A 19,800-nucleotide genomic window follows, 5' to 3' on the forward strand; every position below is an offset into this window, starting at 1 on the left:
CTAGGGGCACTACTTTTTTACTACCACGAAAGAACTACAAGATATTTAGAGGTGACTGTCTGTCGCTAAAGGGAGAAGGAAGAAGAAGTTTCTTGGCACTCACATGACGTATTGGTCCCGCAGCTTGCGCAGGTCAAGAATGAGAGGTTTAATGCTGTTCATAGTCCGGTCCCGTTCCCGGTTCTTATCCACCTCTGCTTTGAGCTCCTCCTCGAGGGCCTTGCGCCTGGAGACGATGTCCCTGAGGCGTTGCTGGAGCAAGCGGAAGTTTTCCATGAGCTGTTCCCTTTCCTGGGGGAGGCAGTCCTTGTGGTAGCGCTCGTGGAGCTCTTGTTGCTCAGTATAGACGATGATGGTTTCGTTGAAGGCTTCGAGCGCTTGACGCTGTAGCTGGATGCTCTGTTGGAAGGTGGGTGGGTCGTGGGGGGGGGGGGGGAAATGAGAACAAAATTAACCAATAAGCAATGGGAACCAATTCAAACTGCTTTGTGGATTGTCATGGCCTACAGGTTAAGAGCACCGGACTCATGCTCTGGTGTTTCAGAGGCAACAGTGGCATGGGTTCGAGCCCGGGCCCAGACACTTGTGCCCTTAAGCAAGGTACTTAACCATTATTGCTTCGTCCTTCGGATGGGACGTTAAGCCGGAGGTCCCGTGTGTTGTATAAGGCCTAACACACGTAAAAGAACCTAGTAACACTTATCGCTAAGAGAAGGGGTTTGCCCCGGTGTTTCTGGCCTCCTAGTTATTCTCCCTTGTGGAAGTCCTTAGGAGAAGAACCAACCAAGTACCAGGTACTTATGCTACCTTGAATGGACAGCATGGTCACTAATTTAACTGTCATGCTTTTTAAATTTGCCAGAGATTGTTATTCCTAAAAATAAATAAGAATAATGATTTTGCAGACGTGTAGTACAGTTTGTCTGTAGACGAATCAGGGCACATGATAAATGTACACATACGAGGCCCCCATCAATGGAGAAACCATTGGGTGCACTATTGTACAAAGCAACTGCCCCATGATGGATTATCTGAACAATAGCTAGCACAATGCATTCGCCATTGAAGGGGGCCATCGTGATGGAATTGATAGCATGCCATTGGTCTACTGAGATATGGAGCCAATTCAGTCTAAAAATCAAGTGTACTGTACAGCATGTAGGTTACACACTGCCCTCAATGGTTCAAGCGCACACCCTATACAAGTCCGACTGAGTAACATACCTGCAGCGATTTACTGTACTCTTCGTATAGCTCGTCATATTGTTTGGTCTTCTCCAGATATTCCTTGTTCTTATCTTTCAGCTTGTTGATGACAATGTCAATGTTGCTTTCCGGCATGTCTTCTACAAACTAAAATACAATTAAAAAAATATGAAAAGTGTAAAAAAAAAAGTGAGTGCGTGAATCTCGAACAAGAAAATACAAAAATGAAGCGGTATAAATCCATGAATAGGCCTCGGTAATCTGAGTGCCGTGATTAACATCCAACCTAAGTCAGTTTCCTTGTTGTGGTTTGTTTGACGATTTGTGGCAGAGACCACATCCTCTCTGAGTGACCCCGACTGCCATTTTTCTAAGTTTGCATCAACGCGCCGGAAAGCTAAGCTGATTCACCACCACGGTCCAATTTCACAAAAGTACTAAGCTGACAACACTGTTTACCAATTTTTTGTGCTAAGCAAAATTTAGCCGGGTACCAGTTAATAGTTCTATAAATGATATGGCACTTTGGCTGGTGACCTGTTTTTGCTAGGCAAATCTCTTTCACGCTTAGCAGAATGTGTTTATGTGACACCTGTGCTGTGTTCCAGAGATCGCAGGTTCAAACCCCACTCTAGGCAATTTCTTTGTTGAATAATGAATATTATGAATACATTTGCATATTATGAATTAATTTGCATATTATGAATGAATTTTGCATTTATGATTGAAATTTGTTTATCATGAATAAATTTGGCTGACTTACCGCATCTTTCTTGGAGATGGGAATGGTCAGTTTGATATCCAGCTTAGCGTTGTACTGAGCAAGCGGCACGTGCCGGTAGTGTTTGATCAGTTCCACCACGGACGCGAAACGCAGCGGTTCCGAGAAACCGTACAGACCGCTGCGATGGCAGATCTTGATCAGTTTGTTACTGCCACCTTTCCTGTAAACAAAACAAAAAAATTGTGTGTTTTGGAAGTTGAAGCTTTCCTTGGAGGGATAAAAAGTGTCCTACGTGTGGCGTGACGACTTGTGATTTGACTTGTGACTGACTTGTGATTTGAATTGTGATTGACTTGCGATTAAGCTGTGATTGACTTGTGATTGACTTGTGATTGACTTGCGATTGACTTGCGATTGACTCTTAATTGACTCGTGATTGTCTCGTGATTGACTCGTGATTGAATTGTGACTGACTCGTGATTGACTTGTGATTGACTCGTGACTGACTCGTGATTGACTTGTGATTGACTTGTGACTGACTCGTGATTGACTCGTGATTGACTTGTGATTGACTTGAGGTTGACTTGTGATGGACTTGTGTTTGACTTGTGTTTGACTTGTGATCTACTTGTGATTGACTCGTGATTGACTTGTGATTGACTTGAGACTGACTCGTGATTGATTCGTGATTGACTCGTGATTGACTCGTGATTGACTCGTGATTGACTTGCGATTGACTTGTGATTTGACTTCTGATTGACCTCGTTTCAGTACCTGAGTGTTAGCGTGTAGTCACCCGTCTCTTGTTTGTTAGAAGCGTCTCGGACGAGGAACGTTCCATCAGGCATGTCCTTCATCTTCTCGTTCACGTCCTCTCTAAAAAATAAGAAAGGGAATCGAGGATATAAATATTTTAAAAGCAAGACAAACAGTCATCAAACACCTTCAACTAAAAAATGTTTTTTTTTGTACAAACCTTTGGTGTAGGAATTAAAATAAATTGACTAATAATTAAAACTAATGTTTGGTGATATTTCCCAATATGATAAAGTGATTTGGAATGAAACCTTACTTAGATATATCTCCCCAATACCAGTCTGCTTCTTCCACTGTTCTCGGTTCATTCACGTAGTCGTTGCTTGGTTGCCTAGGTGGAGGTTCTAGATAGAAATTGGGATAAAACAAAAAAACAAGGAATGTATCAATGTGTTTAATGGAAATTAGTTTCCAAATATGGCATGGTAAACACTGTGTTCTCCGACCATGAACCCATCTTTATCAAACCCATCCTAACCCAGCACAACCAAAAACCAACCCCACCTTCCCAAACTCAGCCCATCCCCTTCCTAAACCCAACCAAGCCCAGCCCAGCCCAGCCCAACCCAACCCAACCCACGCAAGTGTGTATTTGCCTGCAATCGGGGACCCCCTATTGTCCCCCTTTTGTTTGTAACTTTTTAGGAAGAGCTCCTATATGTTTTGTACACAAATCCAAATTGGGGACCTCTCAGGAATTGGGTACCCTATTGTCCTCTATTATTCAACGTCCCCTATTGAATGCAGAAACAAACTCAACCCAACCCAACCCAACCCAAAACTCAACCCAACCCAACTCCACCCATTTGAACCCATTCCTACCTGGTGGGCTATCATCATTTCGAGTATCATCCACACCCCATTCCCCCTCTTCTATTAACGTCGCTAGTAGACGCTTTTGAGCCTCTGTATTATGTATCACATGCCTGCAGAGAAAAATTACAAATATCAAAAACTGCAACACAGCCCACCCTAAACCCAACACAACCCACCCCAAACCCAACACAACCCACCCCAAACCCAACACAACCCACCCCAAACCCAACACAACCCACCCCAAACCCAACACAACCCACTCCAAACCCAAAACAACCCACCCCAAACCCAAAACAACCCACCCCAAACCCAACACAACCAACCCCAAGCCCAACACAACCCACCCCAAGCCCAACACAACCCACCGCAAACCCAACACAACCCACCCCAAGCCCAACACATCCCACCCCAAACCAACACAACCCACTCCAAACCCAACACAACCCACCCCAAACCCAACACAACCCACCCCAAACCCAACACAACCCACCCCAAACCCAACACAACCCACCCTAAACCCAACACAACCCACACCAAACCCAAAACAACCCACCCCAAACCCAACACAACCCACCCCTAACCCAACACAACCCACCCCAAACCCAACACAACCCACCCCAAACCCAACACAACCCACCCCAAACCCAACACAACCCACCCCAAACCCAACACAACCCACCCTAAACCCAACACAACCCACCCCAAACCCAAAACAACCCAACCCAAACCCAACACAACCCACCCCTAACCCAAAACAACCCACCCCAAACCCAAAACAACCCACCCCAAACCCAACACAACCCACCCCAAGCCCAACACAACCCACTCTCAACCCAACACAACCCATTTGAGGTGCGACCCAACCCAACCTAACCTCTAAAGAAATTTTAAAGTTGGCTTTTGCTCTTCACTGATTTTAATTATTAGGGTTTGCAATTCAGTGACATGACTTTTAATACTCACATGATCTTTTTGTGGGGCGGTCGTAATAGCATGTGACAGAAGACTGAAGCTAGGTGTTTAGCGTGGATGTTATTGGCCGCCGTCAGCTGGCAGATGCGACAAAGGTGCGCCATGATGTAAGCCAGGGTGCTGTGATGGTGGCACTCCATCTGCGACACGCATTCCCGTAAGTTGGTGATGCGCAAACTTTCTTTCGGCTCAACTGTTTGAGAAAAACAAAAATGTTTATTTCCATTACGCATTTTTGTAACTTAGTAATGCAATTTAAGCTCTCGTTCCACACTTGGCCATAAGCCACACCCACTTTGCACATGGACATGAAGACACGCATACATGCATGGCTGTGATTGGTCAAAACGTTTTTCGACCAAATTTCTTGAAAACTCGCCTCAACAGCTGAGAAGCACACTTTTTCCCTAATTTATCTCTATGAAAATCTAAAAGTGCAAACCTGCTGAAAGTAAAAGATCACGACTTACGATTTGCCGACATAAAGGTGTCGTACATCTCAAACTCTATGACCGGATTGGGCAGCTCTCGCAGGTACCGCTTTAGTACGCCGGTGATGCAGTGCACGTTGGTGACCCTGGAAAGGTCAACGGCTTCTGGATTGGCCACAAACTGGTTCTTGACTTCGTTAATCTCGGCCATGGAGCAGGGGAGACGATACAAGCCCTGCAGCTCCAAACCTGAAAGAAAGTAAAAACGAGGCGGCTTGAACCTAACTTGCTGAGACATTTCTGCTTGAAAAATGTTCATGCTGAGCTAAAATCAGCCGGGGACCAGTCGCAAGGCAGTAAACAATGCATGACATTTCGGCTGGTAACCAGTTTTGGCTAATCAAATATTTTCCTGCTTAGAAAAAATGTTTTTCCATCAGAAATTGGTCCCAGGTATTTCCTGTGAAAAAATATTTCGATTTTAATTTTCCAGAATGGGATTGAAAAAGTGGAGCGCTGTGGTGCAATGGTTATGGTGTTCGACTCATGTGCCGTGGTACGTGGGTTCGAATCCTGACCAGGAACATTGTACTTGTGTTCCTGGGCAAGACACTTTACTACAATTGCCTCTCTCCACCCAGGAGTATAAATGGGTACCTGTGAGGGCAGAGGCCAGATTGCGCTGATGCTTGTGTTCTTGGGCAAGACACTTTACTACAATTGTCTCTCTCCACCCAGGAGTATAAATGGGTACCTGTGAGGGTGGAGACCAGATTGCGCTGATGCTTGTTTTCTTGGGCAAGACACTTTACTACAATTGCCTCTCTCCACCCAGGAGTATAAACATATACCTGTGAAGGTAGAGACTAGAATGCATTATCTCGATCCGCTGCAAAAAAAAAATGGTTTGATGAACAGGGATAATAAAGCGCTTTAAGACCTTTGGTATAAAGCGCTATATAAGCGCCACATTTATTATTATTATTATTAAAAAGTTACAAATGCACTTACCGTGATGTTCGATGGCTTCTATGCATTTGATGACTATTGTCGGTGCTGGTTGCGATAGGGGGAACTGCTCACGTAAATCCGAGCCAAAGGCGCTCTCTGCAAAACAATCAAATCATGTCAGAATCTTTTTTAAATCGCTGCCATTTTCAACAGGGAAGGAAGGACTAGCAAAGTGCATAGTAACCAAAGCAATCCGAGGACTTGGGACGTCACCGGTCTGGTCACAGCCTCAACATTTCTCACGGTTGTGTGTTTAGTCTGAGAATGGTCAGCGCATCGTTGACAGAGTGACTGGTTTCCTAGGCGTCAACTTAATTTAAACAGTCAAGCAACACGAATAGAGCACTGCATTTTCCATGACATGGTACACGGAGTGTACTGGAGAAGTAGACCAATCACATTACAGGAAAGGCCCATAGCAACCAATCAGATTTCAGAATCGCCGAGGGCGTTGCCTGTCCTCATATTTGCTTGTGATATGAGGTCAGGTAACCAGTCTAATCTGTGTCTTCAGTCTTAGTTTCAAGCTTACCGTTGATTGACAAGTATTCCACACTCGATTTTCTTTGGTTTCCGTTACATTTGGGCAATCCCGTAGCTGCACAGGTTCGATGGCAAACCAGATCACAGGCTAAGCAAGAAAAAATCACAGAACTTAAGTTAGTTTCATAAATGGACGGAAAAAAACTATGTCATGTGATCAGTCATGTGCTCAGGGCAAATCACAAAGATCCAGGCTACACTAACTGCCCGAGTGGTCAAATGTCTACTTTTAACCCTTGTGCTATCTGAACAGTCACAGACAGTCAGAAAAATCAATCCTCTCCCCTGCCATGCCTTTTACACGGGCTAGTCACCAACAGTCAGAACATATTTCAAGTAAGCACTGTGACTAGTCAAATTCAGTCAACAGACAAACGCAGGCAAGTGGTAGGCACAGCTCGCTTATCAATCACCTACAGTCAAAGCAAAGCTGTAACACGTTACATAAACAGTCACAGCCAGTCAATCCTGCTTTATGTAGGCTGGGAGCTCTTAACTGTTAAAAACAGTCACTTGATTGATTTTGACTGAGAGGACAATTTTGCATAGAATGTATGTTTGCATAGCAGGGCTAATGAAGTAAAACGACAGAGTTAAAAGTCACAAAAAATGGCACTGGTTGTACCTTTGCACTGTAAGCCTTGATGCGTCAATCCGTACATGAATTTGAGGCACTTGCCGCACCACTGTAGCGTCGAGAACGTGACTTCTTGTAGCGAGTGCATTTTAGCAGGGTACACGGCTGTAAAGAAACAATAAATCATAACAAATACCACGAAGATGGAATTTCTTTTCAAATAAACCAAGAAGTTTACCCTTAAGCATAAGATGTACATCAATTTAAGCAAGATTCTGCCCATGGTATATTTGTGAGTGGTAAGAAAATGGTTCCGAGTAGGTATCCGCTCTGTTCACAAGTACCCCCTCACCGGCAAAGAAAATACAGTTGGGGGTTGCGACACGCGGCCGTACCACTGCGTGTACATAGTACAAATCCCCTGGTGTACGTGCGTCACACACAAGGAACGGTGCATGTCAACCAGCTAAATGTCCTGCCCATGGGACGTCGTTGCTAGGTAAAAGGGCGCCCTCTCTCGTTGGCGCACGGAGCCCATACACTGGGTAAACACTAAACATCTTCAGTTCTGAAGATGATTACAGCTTACTGATTGAAACTTGGAGCGTTCATCCGCCATTTTTTCAGAACCACCAAGACTTATACAAAGAGGACACTACGCTGCGCAGAGCGCTTAAAATTCTATCCAATTGATTCAGAATGACTATTCACTGGAAGTCTTTTCATGCATCTGGTTTACGTAATGGGCTGGTTTTAGTCCATTTATTGGCGTTATGGGTAATCCTATAGGATAGCACTGCCCGACTCTCTTCACCAGTCTACAGCTAGTCTAACTCACACGGGGGATTCAGGGAGCTAGTCAGTCAGTCAGTGAGATAGCTACAAAGAAATTGGAGCAGCTAAAGTCTGACACTCACAAAATTCCTCGTACGTATGTATGTGACATAGCAGTGCAAAATTTGTGACAAAAAAGTAATTTTCTTATATTTCGAGAGAAAAACTGAGTACCTTCTTGCAATGACAGCTCCTGCCTCGAACCCCTTTGCCTGGAGTCTCCGTGTACCAGCTCATTCTTTGTGTAAAGGATACACTGCTGGTTGAAATCGTCTTTGATTCCAATTGCCTGTAAGGAGAAAAAAGTTTGAATTTTGTAATAAACGAAGAAAGGGGATAAAGAATCTTAGGCCATGATGGATTTAATAATTTCACAAGCTCATGCCTGTACTTAGAAGTGTTACAGTGTAATAACTTTCATTTCTTTTTACTTGTCTTCATTAACCCTAACCTCTTGAGTGATTTACTAGGAACCTTCCTCACTCTTGCAAAATCCAACACCATATGGTAAACTCATCACCCAAACTGTTGGACTCTGATTATGGTGGTATGCCTGACCCCATGTAAGGCATAATCAGTTTACTAATGCAGTACTCACTCCAACAGATTCCAACAGAACATTCAGTTGGATTTTGATGGGTTGGGGGTGGTTAGGGTTAAAAAGTGCTTGCCCAAAATGCCTAAGTGTGACAACTATTTTAGGGGTGTTTTTCTTCACTTTATTTCTTCAAATAAAATTCCATAAATTTGTAGGCTTTCGAATCTGATGTTAAAAAAGGGCAAATTGAGTTACAAAGTGCATTATTTGCTAAGCATGGAAGAATTCTGCTCAGGAAAAACAGGTTGCCAGTTAGAATGTCATGTGCTTTATACTGGTTGTGACTGGTACTTGGCTGATTTCTGCTAAGCAAATAGACGTCCTAAGCAAAAGTTTTTCGCTTTGCTGTAAATTGAGGTTACTGTGGAATATGCCTACGATGATCATAAGGAATAAGAATTATTTGAATCCGTCTTACATCCAGCGTTTCTTGATCGATTTTCACCAGCTGCTGTCCGTCTATCTGATGTTTCTTGAAGAGATCGGCGTAACGATACAGATACGTGACGGCCATCCAGTTCAAGACATCCTCCACCGACCATTTTGAGACGGGCTGCGACAGAAAAATGCAAATATTCAAGTAAATTCACGTAGAATTATGCCCAGATGTGACCAAAACTTCTTCAGCAATCTTTTGCATAAGAACATGCAAATACAGCTCTCACTTTTACAAAATTAAAAAGGCAGATTTAACCTCAACATTTTGTCAAACCCTTTCATTTAAAGTGAAGAAAATGCTCAAACTTAAAAAAAAGTCAAATTTTCTGAAGTCTCTAAAACCTCCCATTGTATAACATAATATTTATAACATTATTTACAGCCCAAATTGCGTCCCTCCCACAAGTTTGATTTAAACCCCACCCCTTGCTAATGGAAAAGAATTCTGTAAACTTTGACCTCTTCAAATCCTTGGCAGCCTATTTATTATTTACAATAATTAAAGCCAAAACCACTCCGCCTCCCAATTTTTATTCAAAGTCCGCCCCTTCGCAAAACAGAAAACACATCTATGACCCTTGACCTTACCATATCCCTCGTTGTTTGTATATAGCCGCCACTTAGCTGATCGCATTCCACGTTTGCGGCGTATGGCCCACACATCGTGTGATACACGTAGTTGCAGTTTAGGCACTGCAACGCGATGTTTCCGGAGCCCCATACATAATCGTTACCTACCAGACAAGTAAAAAAATATGGATAAATATAAAAAGAGTAACATTTGTCTCTGAGCAAAAATTTAGGATGATATTGCAATACTCTGAGCATAGTTCATAAACGACAGATGACTCCTCGTGACCACATATGAGAGCTCCGTGTAGATGAATCTTGGCACACGATCAACGTACATACACAAGACCCTCTTCGATGGCAAAACTGCTGCGCATACTGTAAGACAAAGTCTCTGACCCATGACGGATCTTGTAAACAATAGCTAGCACAATGCTTCAGCCATTGAAGGGGGCCTTCGTGGTGCAAGCGGCAGCGCGCCTGGGTTGGTCCATACATGCTTTCGGGCACTGACTCATGTGGCATGCGTGAATGGCATGAAGTGCACACGAAATTTTCTTCTTAATGTTCACAATTTCAAACCCGTAGCAGGATTGGAGCAGCGATGCATCCATTGAGGGCTTTTGGTGCAATTGTCAGACGAGATGGTGTTGCGATGTTGAGAAAAAAAAGGTCACCAGAAATATTGCGAACGATGAAGAAAAAAATGGACTTACAATGCTGGCACAACATGGGTGTTACGAGACCTTTCCCAGAGAGCTCATGACCTTCAGAGGTACCTGTACCTGAAACAAAAAGTGAGCAGAAAAACAACTTCTATCAAGGCTAACTGATTCAAAAAACTAAAAAATGTAACGTTTGGTGCTTTTAAATTTATTGTTATTGACTCTCCACCAAGCGAAGCCCATCAAGCGAGTATACCTTCACTGGGGGATGACAACTAGAGTCATGTATCATAAAAATGACAAGAACTTGAAACCTACAGTTGCTGTTTTTCCTCTAAAAATACATGTGCATGAATATCTTAACCCTCCTGCTGTTTGAACAGTCACGGACAATCAAAAAACAATCCTCTTCCCCTGCCATGCCTTTTACACAGGCTAGTCACCAACAGTCAGATCATATTTCAAGCAAGCACTGTGACTAGTCAAATTCAGTCAACAGACAAAAGCGGGCAAGAAGTAGGCACAGCTGGCTTATCAATCACCTACAGTCAAAGCAAGTCCCAAATCCTCCAAAATCCTCTTTGCAAAATGGAGGATTTTGCAGGATTGAGGCTTTATGGCAAAAATGTGTGCCTGATTTATGAGGCCTCACTGCCTCACTGCCTCTGCCTCAACATATTGACAGTGATTGCTGGAGGATTTTGTAGGATTGAGGCAGTGGTCACCCCTCCAAGGACCAAAATCAAGAAATAATGGATGATTTTGGATGATTAAAGGGAATATACATCATTTGCTTTTGCTGTAATTTTCAGAAATGGATGGAATTGGGGGGTTGTAAATATATAGCAAATATAGTTACACTGACTTTTTTGAGGTTTTGGGTTCGAAAATGCTATAAAAACCAAGAAAACAATCATTTTCCTGTAGTCTGGTTCCCTGACTCCATATAAGAAGAAACAGAGCAGTTTACATACATTGGGGAATTGTAAGGTCAGGGAACCAGTCTAGCTGGCTTGTCACCCGTTCATAGGTGTGTAATCGATTGCAAACAAGTGCGATGGTCAATTGGGGCCAGTATTTGAAAAAAAGCCAGTTTTTTTCCAACGCTGATCGGCCGATCAGTGTTGGAAATTGATACAAAAATAACACTTTTCTTGAAAATGACAGTATACCAGGTGCCATGATTTTACAGGATGCTTTACACTGTCATTCACTAACAGTCCAGCAAGGTATTTCAAAATGATTTGGTAGTTTTATTTTTTGATGTTTGCAAATGTTGTATTTTCCCTTTAAGGCTATGTAATTTTTACATGGAGGCAATGGAGCATTTTACAGGATTGAGGTTGCATCCTAGCAAAAATGACTAGGGAAAATGACTAGGGTCTAATGGAAAATACTGGCTGTAACTGCGCTTGACGTGCGTTGCAGCACACACCACATATTCTTCTGAGAAAAATGAAAAATGAACTTTAGATGAAAAGTTTGTGCGGCGACTGTATGACTGCGATGTTTCCTGGTTTGTTGCAGTTTCCTGTGGGCTTGGAAAGCAACTAGCTTCCAATATCAATACAGCATGAATGCAGGTCACATACATTGTACATTGTATAAACACGGTGCTGGATACATTATGAATAGCGACAAAGGTATTTCCTTGTTATTCTCAATGGATTTCTGTAGTGCAGCGATAGTTTCCGTATAAGTATGCAATAGTTTAGGAGGTTGTTACGTCCATTGATCAGGGACCCAGTTTTGGGTTCATATATTTTTGAGTTCTTGAAAGTTTGTGGATTAGAAGTACATGTACGTGGGACATGTGGAGTGTTGTGGTCCAATAGTTACGGTGTTCGACTCACGTGCCATGGTACGTGGGTTCGAACCTTGGGCAAGACACTTTACTCCAATTGCCTCTCTCCACCGAGGAGTATAAATGGGTACATGCGAGGGTAGAGGCCAGAATGCGCTGGTCTCGAGCTGCTGCAAAACTGGTCTCATGGCCTGATGAACAGGGACAGCACTTTGAGACATTGAGTTTAAACTTAAAGCAATAAATAAATACCACATTTCATGATATTTTTGTTTTATAAATTATACAAATCTCGAATCTCAAGATATCACAAATCATTTTCTTCTAATTTGAGTTAAATATTCCTTTGTTCGCCCACAAAAACAACAACAGGAACAATTTCTCTCCCAACTAGACATGTTGTTTACAGCAGATTTCAACAGTTTCCAGGAAAAACTGTTTTTCAAAACTCATCTACATGTACCTCCGGGTACGTACATTTTTGTAGGCTGTGCCTGAATCAACTATTCTGTTGTTGCAACAAAAACTGTTCTGTTAACCAGCTACATCCGAATTATTTGGCTACAGCTACAATATAAACAAATGTAAATTCTAGCCGTACAAATGATTTGGATGTGGCCTTACTTGGGCAGACATTGAAGGCCCAATCCGAGGGTGGACATGAGTCAGACCAACTGGGAATGACACTAGGTGAAATTAACTCCAATGAGACATGAGACCCATGACTATGGATCCTCTTCATCATTGTCAAAAATAATAATCCATTTTAGTGAAGATGTCCCAAAGATGTTCTTCTTGCAACCTTTGTTTTCGATGCTAATGTTGGATGTGAACGCTACATGGTAAACCTCAATTGAAGTTAGTGAGTGTTCATCTAGGGTGATAGTGGTTGAATCTTGAATCCAACAAAAAAGTGAAAAACCAAGGACTGAATATTGTGGGGTTAAAGGTCCCATGCAAGGTAATTTTTTAATGCAATCCGTGAAAATGCACCTTTGCGCCCCATTTAACCTTGTTTTCAATCTTCTTTTTGGCATTCAAGGGTATTTTGGTGCCTTTTTGGTTTTTATGCTAAACCAAATTTCCATTTTCTCAAGCAATACTGTGATGTAATTTCATGCAGAAAACTCAATGTAACAGCTATTTCAGCATTGAATGTTTCCAGAATTTTCAGATATTTTGCTGTTGTAAAATTTCTTTTCTCTTGTGATTCGTTGTTGTGTCAAACTTTTCTCACAAATGTACTCAATGAGCATTTGCTGGGGATTCACAATTTGAACAGAAAACACTGAAGAGTGTCTTCCTTAAATGACATCACAGTAAAAGCGCCCTTAGTTGTCCGGAAAATCAAGGAAATTTTTTTGAAATGTTTAAAAGATGAGGACTTTTCAATAAAATTTACCAAAAAAGAATGTCAAATTTTATTTCCTGAATCTTTTTAGAAGTTACGATCAAAAGGTACATTTTTTTGTAAATCCCTCAACAAAAGCTGCTTACAAGTCTGAAAGGGATAAAAAAAAAAAGCCGGAACTGTAAAATCTCATCAACAGAATATTTCCTTGACAGGTCAAAAGGGTAAATTTAATGATGCCATGGCACGTAGTATACTACCGATTTAAAGATCTTAGTCAAGATAATAATTTCATCTGTTGTATCTTCAAACTGAAATGCAACATTGGAAGCATGCGATGGAAACAATCGCTCCAGACAAAATGATGAAAAATTTAAACAAATTGGGTCCTAGCTTTACTTCTGGGCAAAAAATATGAAGCATCATTTTAGCGGTCATGTTTTTGAAAAGAGGGTTTCTACAAAGTTTCTAAAGACACAACCAGGAAGTGAAATACATGTTGACTTCCTCACGAGGCAAACTAACACACAGGTGTCAAATGTCCGTGCACGGTATACGTACGTCAATAGGTACGTGTACATGTACACAATATGATCAATGCACGTAGGCTTACAATTACCAGTGTACATGTACAGTATATACTACGCCTTACTTTCTTAATTTCATTCTTCAACTATTCAATGTGTTTCATTAAATTAAAGAAAGTACATATATGTAAATAATGTACATGTAAATAATGAGCAATATTTTTTTCATTTATGTGTACCGGCGAAGAGTTTTGTTTACATTTTACATTCAGAAACAGGGAAATCCATAAGGAAACTAAAAGATAAATTGTTAGTTTAAAAAGCTAAGGGGTATCCTATTTCTGAAATATAGGTCTAGTGCATGTTGTAAAAATGCAATGTTTGGAACGTACAATATTCAAAGAAAATTGTGAAATCTTCTAGTGCCTAAAGCGAAAGAATCAGCCAAAAAGTTCCAAGAAAATGGACTTGTACATGTAGTGATTTAAAAACTATTTCAAGATTTATGAAAGATGTAACTTGCATAATTTGCAAGATAATGAACAGTTTTTGAGGTCACAAAGTAGCATACATGTAACTATAAATTGCTCTATAATCTAAATTAAAAAACTGAGCAAGAATTTGTATGGTTTCAAAATATGCATATAAACATGATGCCCTTTAGAGCACTATATGCCATTTAAGAGCACCTAAATTTGTGTGGACATACATGTACAGTGTACGAACACCTTCCCATGTGTATTTCAAATAATGCCATTAAGCATTTTTGTACAAAATGTATGTCATATGAATTGTTTCTTATGCCAAGCTTTTTGTACAGCTTCCTAATTGTGGGTTTACACAATATTTTTGGTTCATTTTATTCCAACAAAAATATTTGGGTTTTCAATGCAAAGAACATGTACCGATACTTTTAGCACAACTATTGGGTGAAGATGAGCCATGAAACAATTCAGCTATTTCAACATTTCTGAAGTATGGTTTGCACATGAACATGATGTATGTTGCAGTTTGATGAAGCTGTAGCTACGAAAGCTTACGCCATAACTTTATTTTAGTTAATCTTTCAAGGAAATATATAACAATTGCTTTTGCTTTAATTTTCAGAAATGGATGGATTTGGGGGCTAGTATTTTATTTCAATATTGTTACACTGACTTGTTTGAAGTTTTGTGTTCGTAGATGCTGAAAAAACCAAGAAAATAATGCTGTTCTTGTAGACTGGTTCCCTGACCCCACTTAAGATGAAATGGGAAATTGTAAGTTCAGGGAACCAGTCTAGCTGGCTTGTACCCGTTCATAGGTGTGTAATTGATTGCAAACAAAATTGAGCTAACTAAATATGGTAAATTGGGGGCAGTATATTAAAAAAGCCATATTTCCACCGCTTGTCGGCCGACCAGCATTGGAAATTGATACAAAAACACCACTTTTCTTGAAAATGTTAGCACACTAGGTGCCATGATTTACAGGATGCTTTAGACTGTCATTCACTAACAGTCCAGTAAGGTATTCGTAATAATTTGTTTTTGTTTTTTGATGTTTGCAAATGTTGTATGTTCCCTTTAAAAGTGCTACCTTCAGTACATGTTGCAGTTTGAAACACATTTCTTGTTTCTCAAATTGTCTGCGTGTACATGTACATGTAACTGTACATGTTTTTTGGCAGTGCTCAATCCTGCACCCTTTATACTGAATAATGAACCCTACATGTACATGTACATGTACCCCTACTGTACATGCATGTACATGTATGCTATTTTTCTAGTCCTAACAATACAGCCGCCTAAATGGTAAAGCCTGGCATTGTTATGCTAATTGGTGATTCTTTGTTACGTTCAAAGCACCGCAGTGGGTACGACCCAGGTTCTTATTGTTAAAACGTAGTGAAAGTAGAAGGAATAACAGAGATGAAATTGAGTCACAAAAGGGAAAATCGCTGCAGAAATGGAAAATGAAAATGTTTTGAAAACTTGTGTTTTCATACTTTTTCTTGGTGGCTCTTCATGGTTTTTCTGTTTGCAAGTTTTGCAGAAAAAAGGCATGTATCTAGAAAAAGTTTTGGACAAAAGCAAATGTCCACTGTAACAGCTATGTGTCCCCAAAAACTAAGCACATGTTTTTATTTCAGAATAAAATGTCAGCTTTTCGTGAATCTGTTGTTGTTGCTTGCTGTTGCTTTGCTGTCGTTTGTTGTTTTTGTTGATGTTGTTGTTTATTTGTTGTTGTTAAGGATAGCATTAATGTTGCAAGAAAATTACAAGCAAAGCAAGGGAAACTGCTTGCTACTTTGTTTTTAGAGTTAGTTTGTCCATGACACCACGGAGTAACGGTTTGTATACAATACCAGCGAAGGTCATGTATGACTGGGCTTGCATTTGAAACCGTTGCCCTCCTCGCGATAATCGTTTGTTACGAGGGGGAGGGGGCGGACCAGTCACAGAGGACGATGGGGGGCGGTGGGACACACTTTGGTGAACCGGTTCCTGCTGTTGCCTTATATTCCGGGGAAGGGGACCTAGGTTAAACATGGACAGGTACAAAGGTTAAAGGTCAAACAAAAATACTGGTCCATAGGCGCTTGGTGTCCCGTGTGTCGGAAATTATACAAAATCCATGCACCAATCAAAATTTTTCCTAAGATTTGACTTGGTACAGTGTACATGAATATGAAGTTTGTAAGTTGAAAAGGATACGATGGTCTTCAGTTTTGATTACTGACTACTGAAATATCAGGTCCTCTCAACCAGGTTGTCAAAACATCATATGATTATAGTGATTATTATTACAGTAATATGATTACAGTGATAAGAGTGATCGTGTCAATAAATTTAAACCTTATACCAATGGGGCCACTCAGTAAGGATGGTAACATTGTACCAGGTCTTGTACCAAGTAACTTCTCCATGACAGTTGTACTGATCAGTAAATGGCACCATGCTTCCGCCATTACTGGGGGCCTCCATGATTGTCAAGTGCTTAGGTACCTGGAGTGGGTGATTTTTAAGAATAAGTTGGAGTAAAAGAAGATGAGTCGACTTACTTGTTTGAGGCGAAGTCCTGACGTCTTCTCGCGTGGGCTGAGCTGGCAGATAATTCAAACCAGGGGGATGCCTCGAGTCCCTGTACTTGACAAAAGTGCCAGGAAAGCTGCCCCTTTCCTTCGTGCGTTCGTTGATGCCTTCCAACCACCCCGTGGGTTCCTCTCGTGTCCCCTGGAAGTAGGGCATCTTGGTGGGGTTGACCACACTCATAATATCCCCAACTCTCATCTCGACGTCCTGGGCGGCCGCCTTCTCGAAGTCGTACACCGCCTGGTAGGTCACACGTTCGCCCATCTTGGCTTGCCGTTACGTTAATTTGACACTACATGCAGAGGCGGTGTAGTTTGTACATGTAAATCCCACAGCAAACTTTGCTTACTTTATTTCTCAATAAGCACAAACGATTCTTGTGCAGTATTTCAAACCAAGGGGTTTGTTCAACACAAGTACATAAAAAAATGAAGGCTCAAACAACTGATATATGTTATCAGGTTTGGGTACTGTAAAACAATTTTACACCATGCAACAGCAGGTAAATTGATGAAGTAGGAACAGAAGTTGTGCTTATCCAGGCCTTGATTCTGTCAAGCAGTTTTAGTGTTTTTCAAACTGTTTTTCTTGCTACATGCGTATTCCTGAAAGAAAAAAGAAAAGAAAAAGTAAATCTTCATTTTAGTACGACCCAGTTCAAGCTTAATCAAATTTGCATATCGTTTTCGACAGAGCTTTTTTCACCTTCTGACAAAAATAAGATTCAATATGAGTCATACTTTCAGGTGAGTTAGTTTCGGGAGATAAAACAAAGCAGATGAATGCACACAATTCTATGCCGGGGAATGTGGTCACTGAATCCGCATTCTGCAATGTTTCATCTAAACAAAAAGAAGATGAAAAAACTTTTTGCACGTATGTTGGAGCATACAAACATCTTGAACCATAATGCCACAAAACATATCAAAATTTTGCATTGACTTCAATCAAAACAAGAACTTGTCACAGATTTCATTGGTACCCAGCTACGATTTTGCATGTATGTGGCAGTTTGTTGTTCTCTCAAAACAAAATTGTGAAACATAAAATTTGCAAAAAGGCTTTATAAATTAATTGTTTATTTTTTTATTTTACAGAGTTGAATCGATCCCAGGAACTTTGGCATGGTAGTCCAACATTAACCAATCGAGCTACAGCGCTCTGGTTGGATGGGCAGTTATATAGGTCATAGATTCACAATATTCACATAGGCCTATGCACTGAACATGCGCAGTTACTGGGTTTTTTTACTTAGACATTTTCCGGTGACAAATTTTTTTCTGGCTCCATGCCAACATTATCGTTGTTACTTTGTATTCACAAGATGGGAATCAGCATGATCAGACCATTTTACAATTTCGGACTTTATTTCCATTTCCAAAAAAATCCTCCAGAGCCACAAATCTGAAAAAGAAAATGTAATACTCTGCAATAAAATGTTTGAGACATGTTAAAATAATAAAAGAAGAATATTATTATTTTGGGGGGGATGGGAAAAAATAACCTTAGAAATATCGCCAGCGGGGATCGAACCCGGGTCTTCCCGCTCATGAGGTTCGTTGCTTATCCACAGGTGCTACACAATCGTTGGTGGTAATTTAATATAATTCAGCCCTATCTTAGAGAGTACAGCGCCCTCTGTTGATAAGGATTGCCACCAGCAATATATCCACTATCTAAATGAAACGCTTATTTTCCCTTCTAAAAATTTGATTTTTTAGTACATTTTAGGCAGTGTATATTTTGCCGGAGACGGCAAACCTTTAGTAAACGTTAGTTTGCCAGATATGCACTGAACATGCGCAGTGACTGGTTTTTTGTACTTAAACTGTGACAAATTTTAGTCTGGCTCCATGCCAAAATTATCGTTGTAACCTCGTATTCACAAGATGGGATTCAGACCATTTTATAATTTCGGACTTTATTTCCCTTTTAAAAAAATTCCTCCAGAGCCACAAATCTGAAAAAGAAAATGTAATACTCTGCAAAAAAATGTTTGAGACATGTTAAAATAATAAAAGAAGAATATTCTTATTTATTTGGGGATGAGAAAAAAAAACTTAAAAATGTGCTGCGGTCGGAATCGAACCCGAGTCATCCCGCTTACCAGAGCCTTTGCTTAACCACTACACCAAACGTGCTACACAACTTTTGGTGGGAATGTAATACATCTTATAATTCAGCCCTATCTTAAAGAGTACAGCGCCCTCTGTTGATATGGATTGCCGCCGGCAAACCTTTAGAAACGTTAGTTTGCCGTCATTACCTCCGGCAAAATATCCACTATCTACATTTTAAGGTCAATGCAATGGCAATGCAGAGAAAAATTAGTGATCATTTATGGTGATGGCCATGTATGGGAATCTTTCCGCATAATTTTCCAACAGACTGGCCGATTTTCCCAATGCAAAAAATCAGCTGCAAAGAGTAAGATAACTTCAAGTCTGAAGGGGTATCCCCTCGCTGCTGGCGGTGCGCGCCGTACCGTATGCACAGCACAGCCGGCCCGGCGCGCCCCCGCACACGTACACGGCACAGCAGCTCGGACAAAAATCATCACACTTGTTCAATGAAACATACCACTCATCAGATTCACTGAAACGGTTCAAACGGGAGAGTAGGATCCTCCAGACATCTCCTGCATCTTCTCTTCTTCCGTTTCAGGTCTGTCAGCTCAAATAAAATGTAAATTCAGGTGTAAAAACTGCCTATTCTCAGGCAGGAAATGGAACAGTTTGCAGGTAAAAAAAACCAATGAGGAAGAACACTGGTATCCTTTCATGCGCTTTCAAGTGAGTAAATGAGGGGAACCAACAAGTAGTCTGGCCCCTTCATCAGATGAC

The 19,800-nt window shown here is 41.0% G+C and overlaps 1 protein-coding gene across 4 annotated transcripts in view; it reads right to left on the reverse strand.

The window, feature by feature from the left end:
- Positions 1–19,746, reverse strand: part of LOC119722514 (phosphatidylinositol 3-kinase regulatory subunit alpha-like) — a 28,646-nt gene extending 8,900 nt beyond the window's left edge. Inside the window, exons 1-18 of one of the 4 annotated variants that reach the window (XM_038192677.1) lie at positions 19,538–19,746; positions 16,927–17,562; positions 16,231–16,401; positions 10,253–10,315; positions 9,555–9,700; positions 8,947–9,081; positions 8,105–8,219; positions 7,145–7,261; positions 6,509–6,607; positions 5,977–6,072; positions 5,005–5,214; positions 4,526–4,727; positions 3,569–3,672; positions 3,003–3,090; positions 2,705–2,806; positions 1,970–2,150; positions 1,225–1,353; positions 104–399 (exon numbers count right to left, since the gene is read on the reverse strand). In XM_038192677.1, coding sequence (XP_038048605.1) covers positions 104–399; positions 1,225–1,353; positions 1,970–2,150; positions 2,705–2,806; positions 3,003–3,090; positions 3,569–3,672; positions 4,526–4,727; positions 5,005–5,214; positions 5,977–6,072; positions 6,509–6,607; positions 7,145–7,261; positions 8,105–8,219; positions 8,947–9,081; positions 9,555–9,700; positions 10,253–10,315; positions 16,231–16,401; positions 16,927–17,221 — 2,549 coding nt within the window. In that variant the 5' untranslated portion in view covers positions 17,222–17,562; positions 19,538–19,746. Of the gene's footprint in view, positions 1–103; positions 400–1,224; positions 1,354–1,969; positions 2,151–2,704; positions 2,807–3,002; positions 3,091–3,568; positions 3,673–4,525; positions 4,728–5,004; positions 5,215–5,976; positions 6,073–6,508; positions 6,608–7,144; positions 7,262–8,104; positions 8,220–8,946; positions 9,082–9,554; positions 9,701–10,252; positions 10,322–16,230; positions 16,402–16,926; positions 17,563–19,537 lie in introns of all 4 variants that reach the window. The other 3 variants (XM_038192676.1, XM_038192679.1, XM_038192678.1) reach the window with 3 other exon arrangements.
- Between the last annotated feature and the right edge of the window lie 54 nt (positions 19,747–19,800).

Source organism: Patiria miniata, unplaced genomic scaffold, assembly GCF_015706575.1.
Source record: "Patiria miniata isolate m_02_andy unplaced genomic scaffold, ASM1570657v1 HiC_scaffold_15, whole genome shotgun sequence".
NCBI classification, from domain to species: domain Eukaryota; kingdom Metazoa; phylum Echinodermata; class Asteroidea; order Valvatida; family Asterinidae; genus Patiria; species Patiria miniata.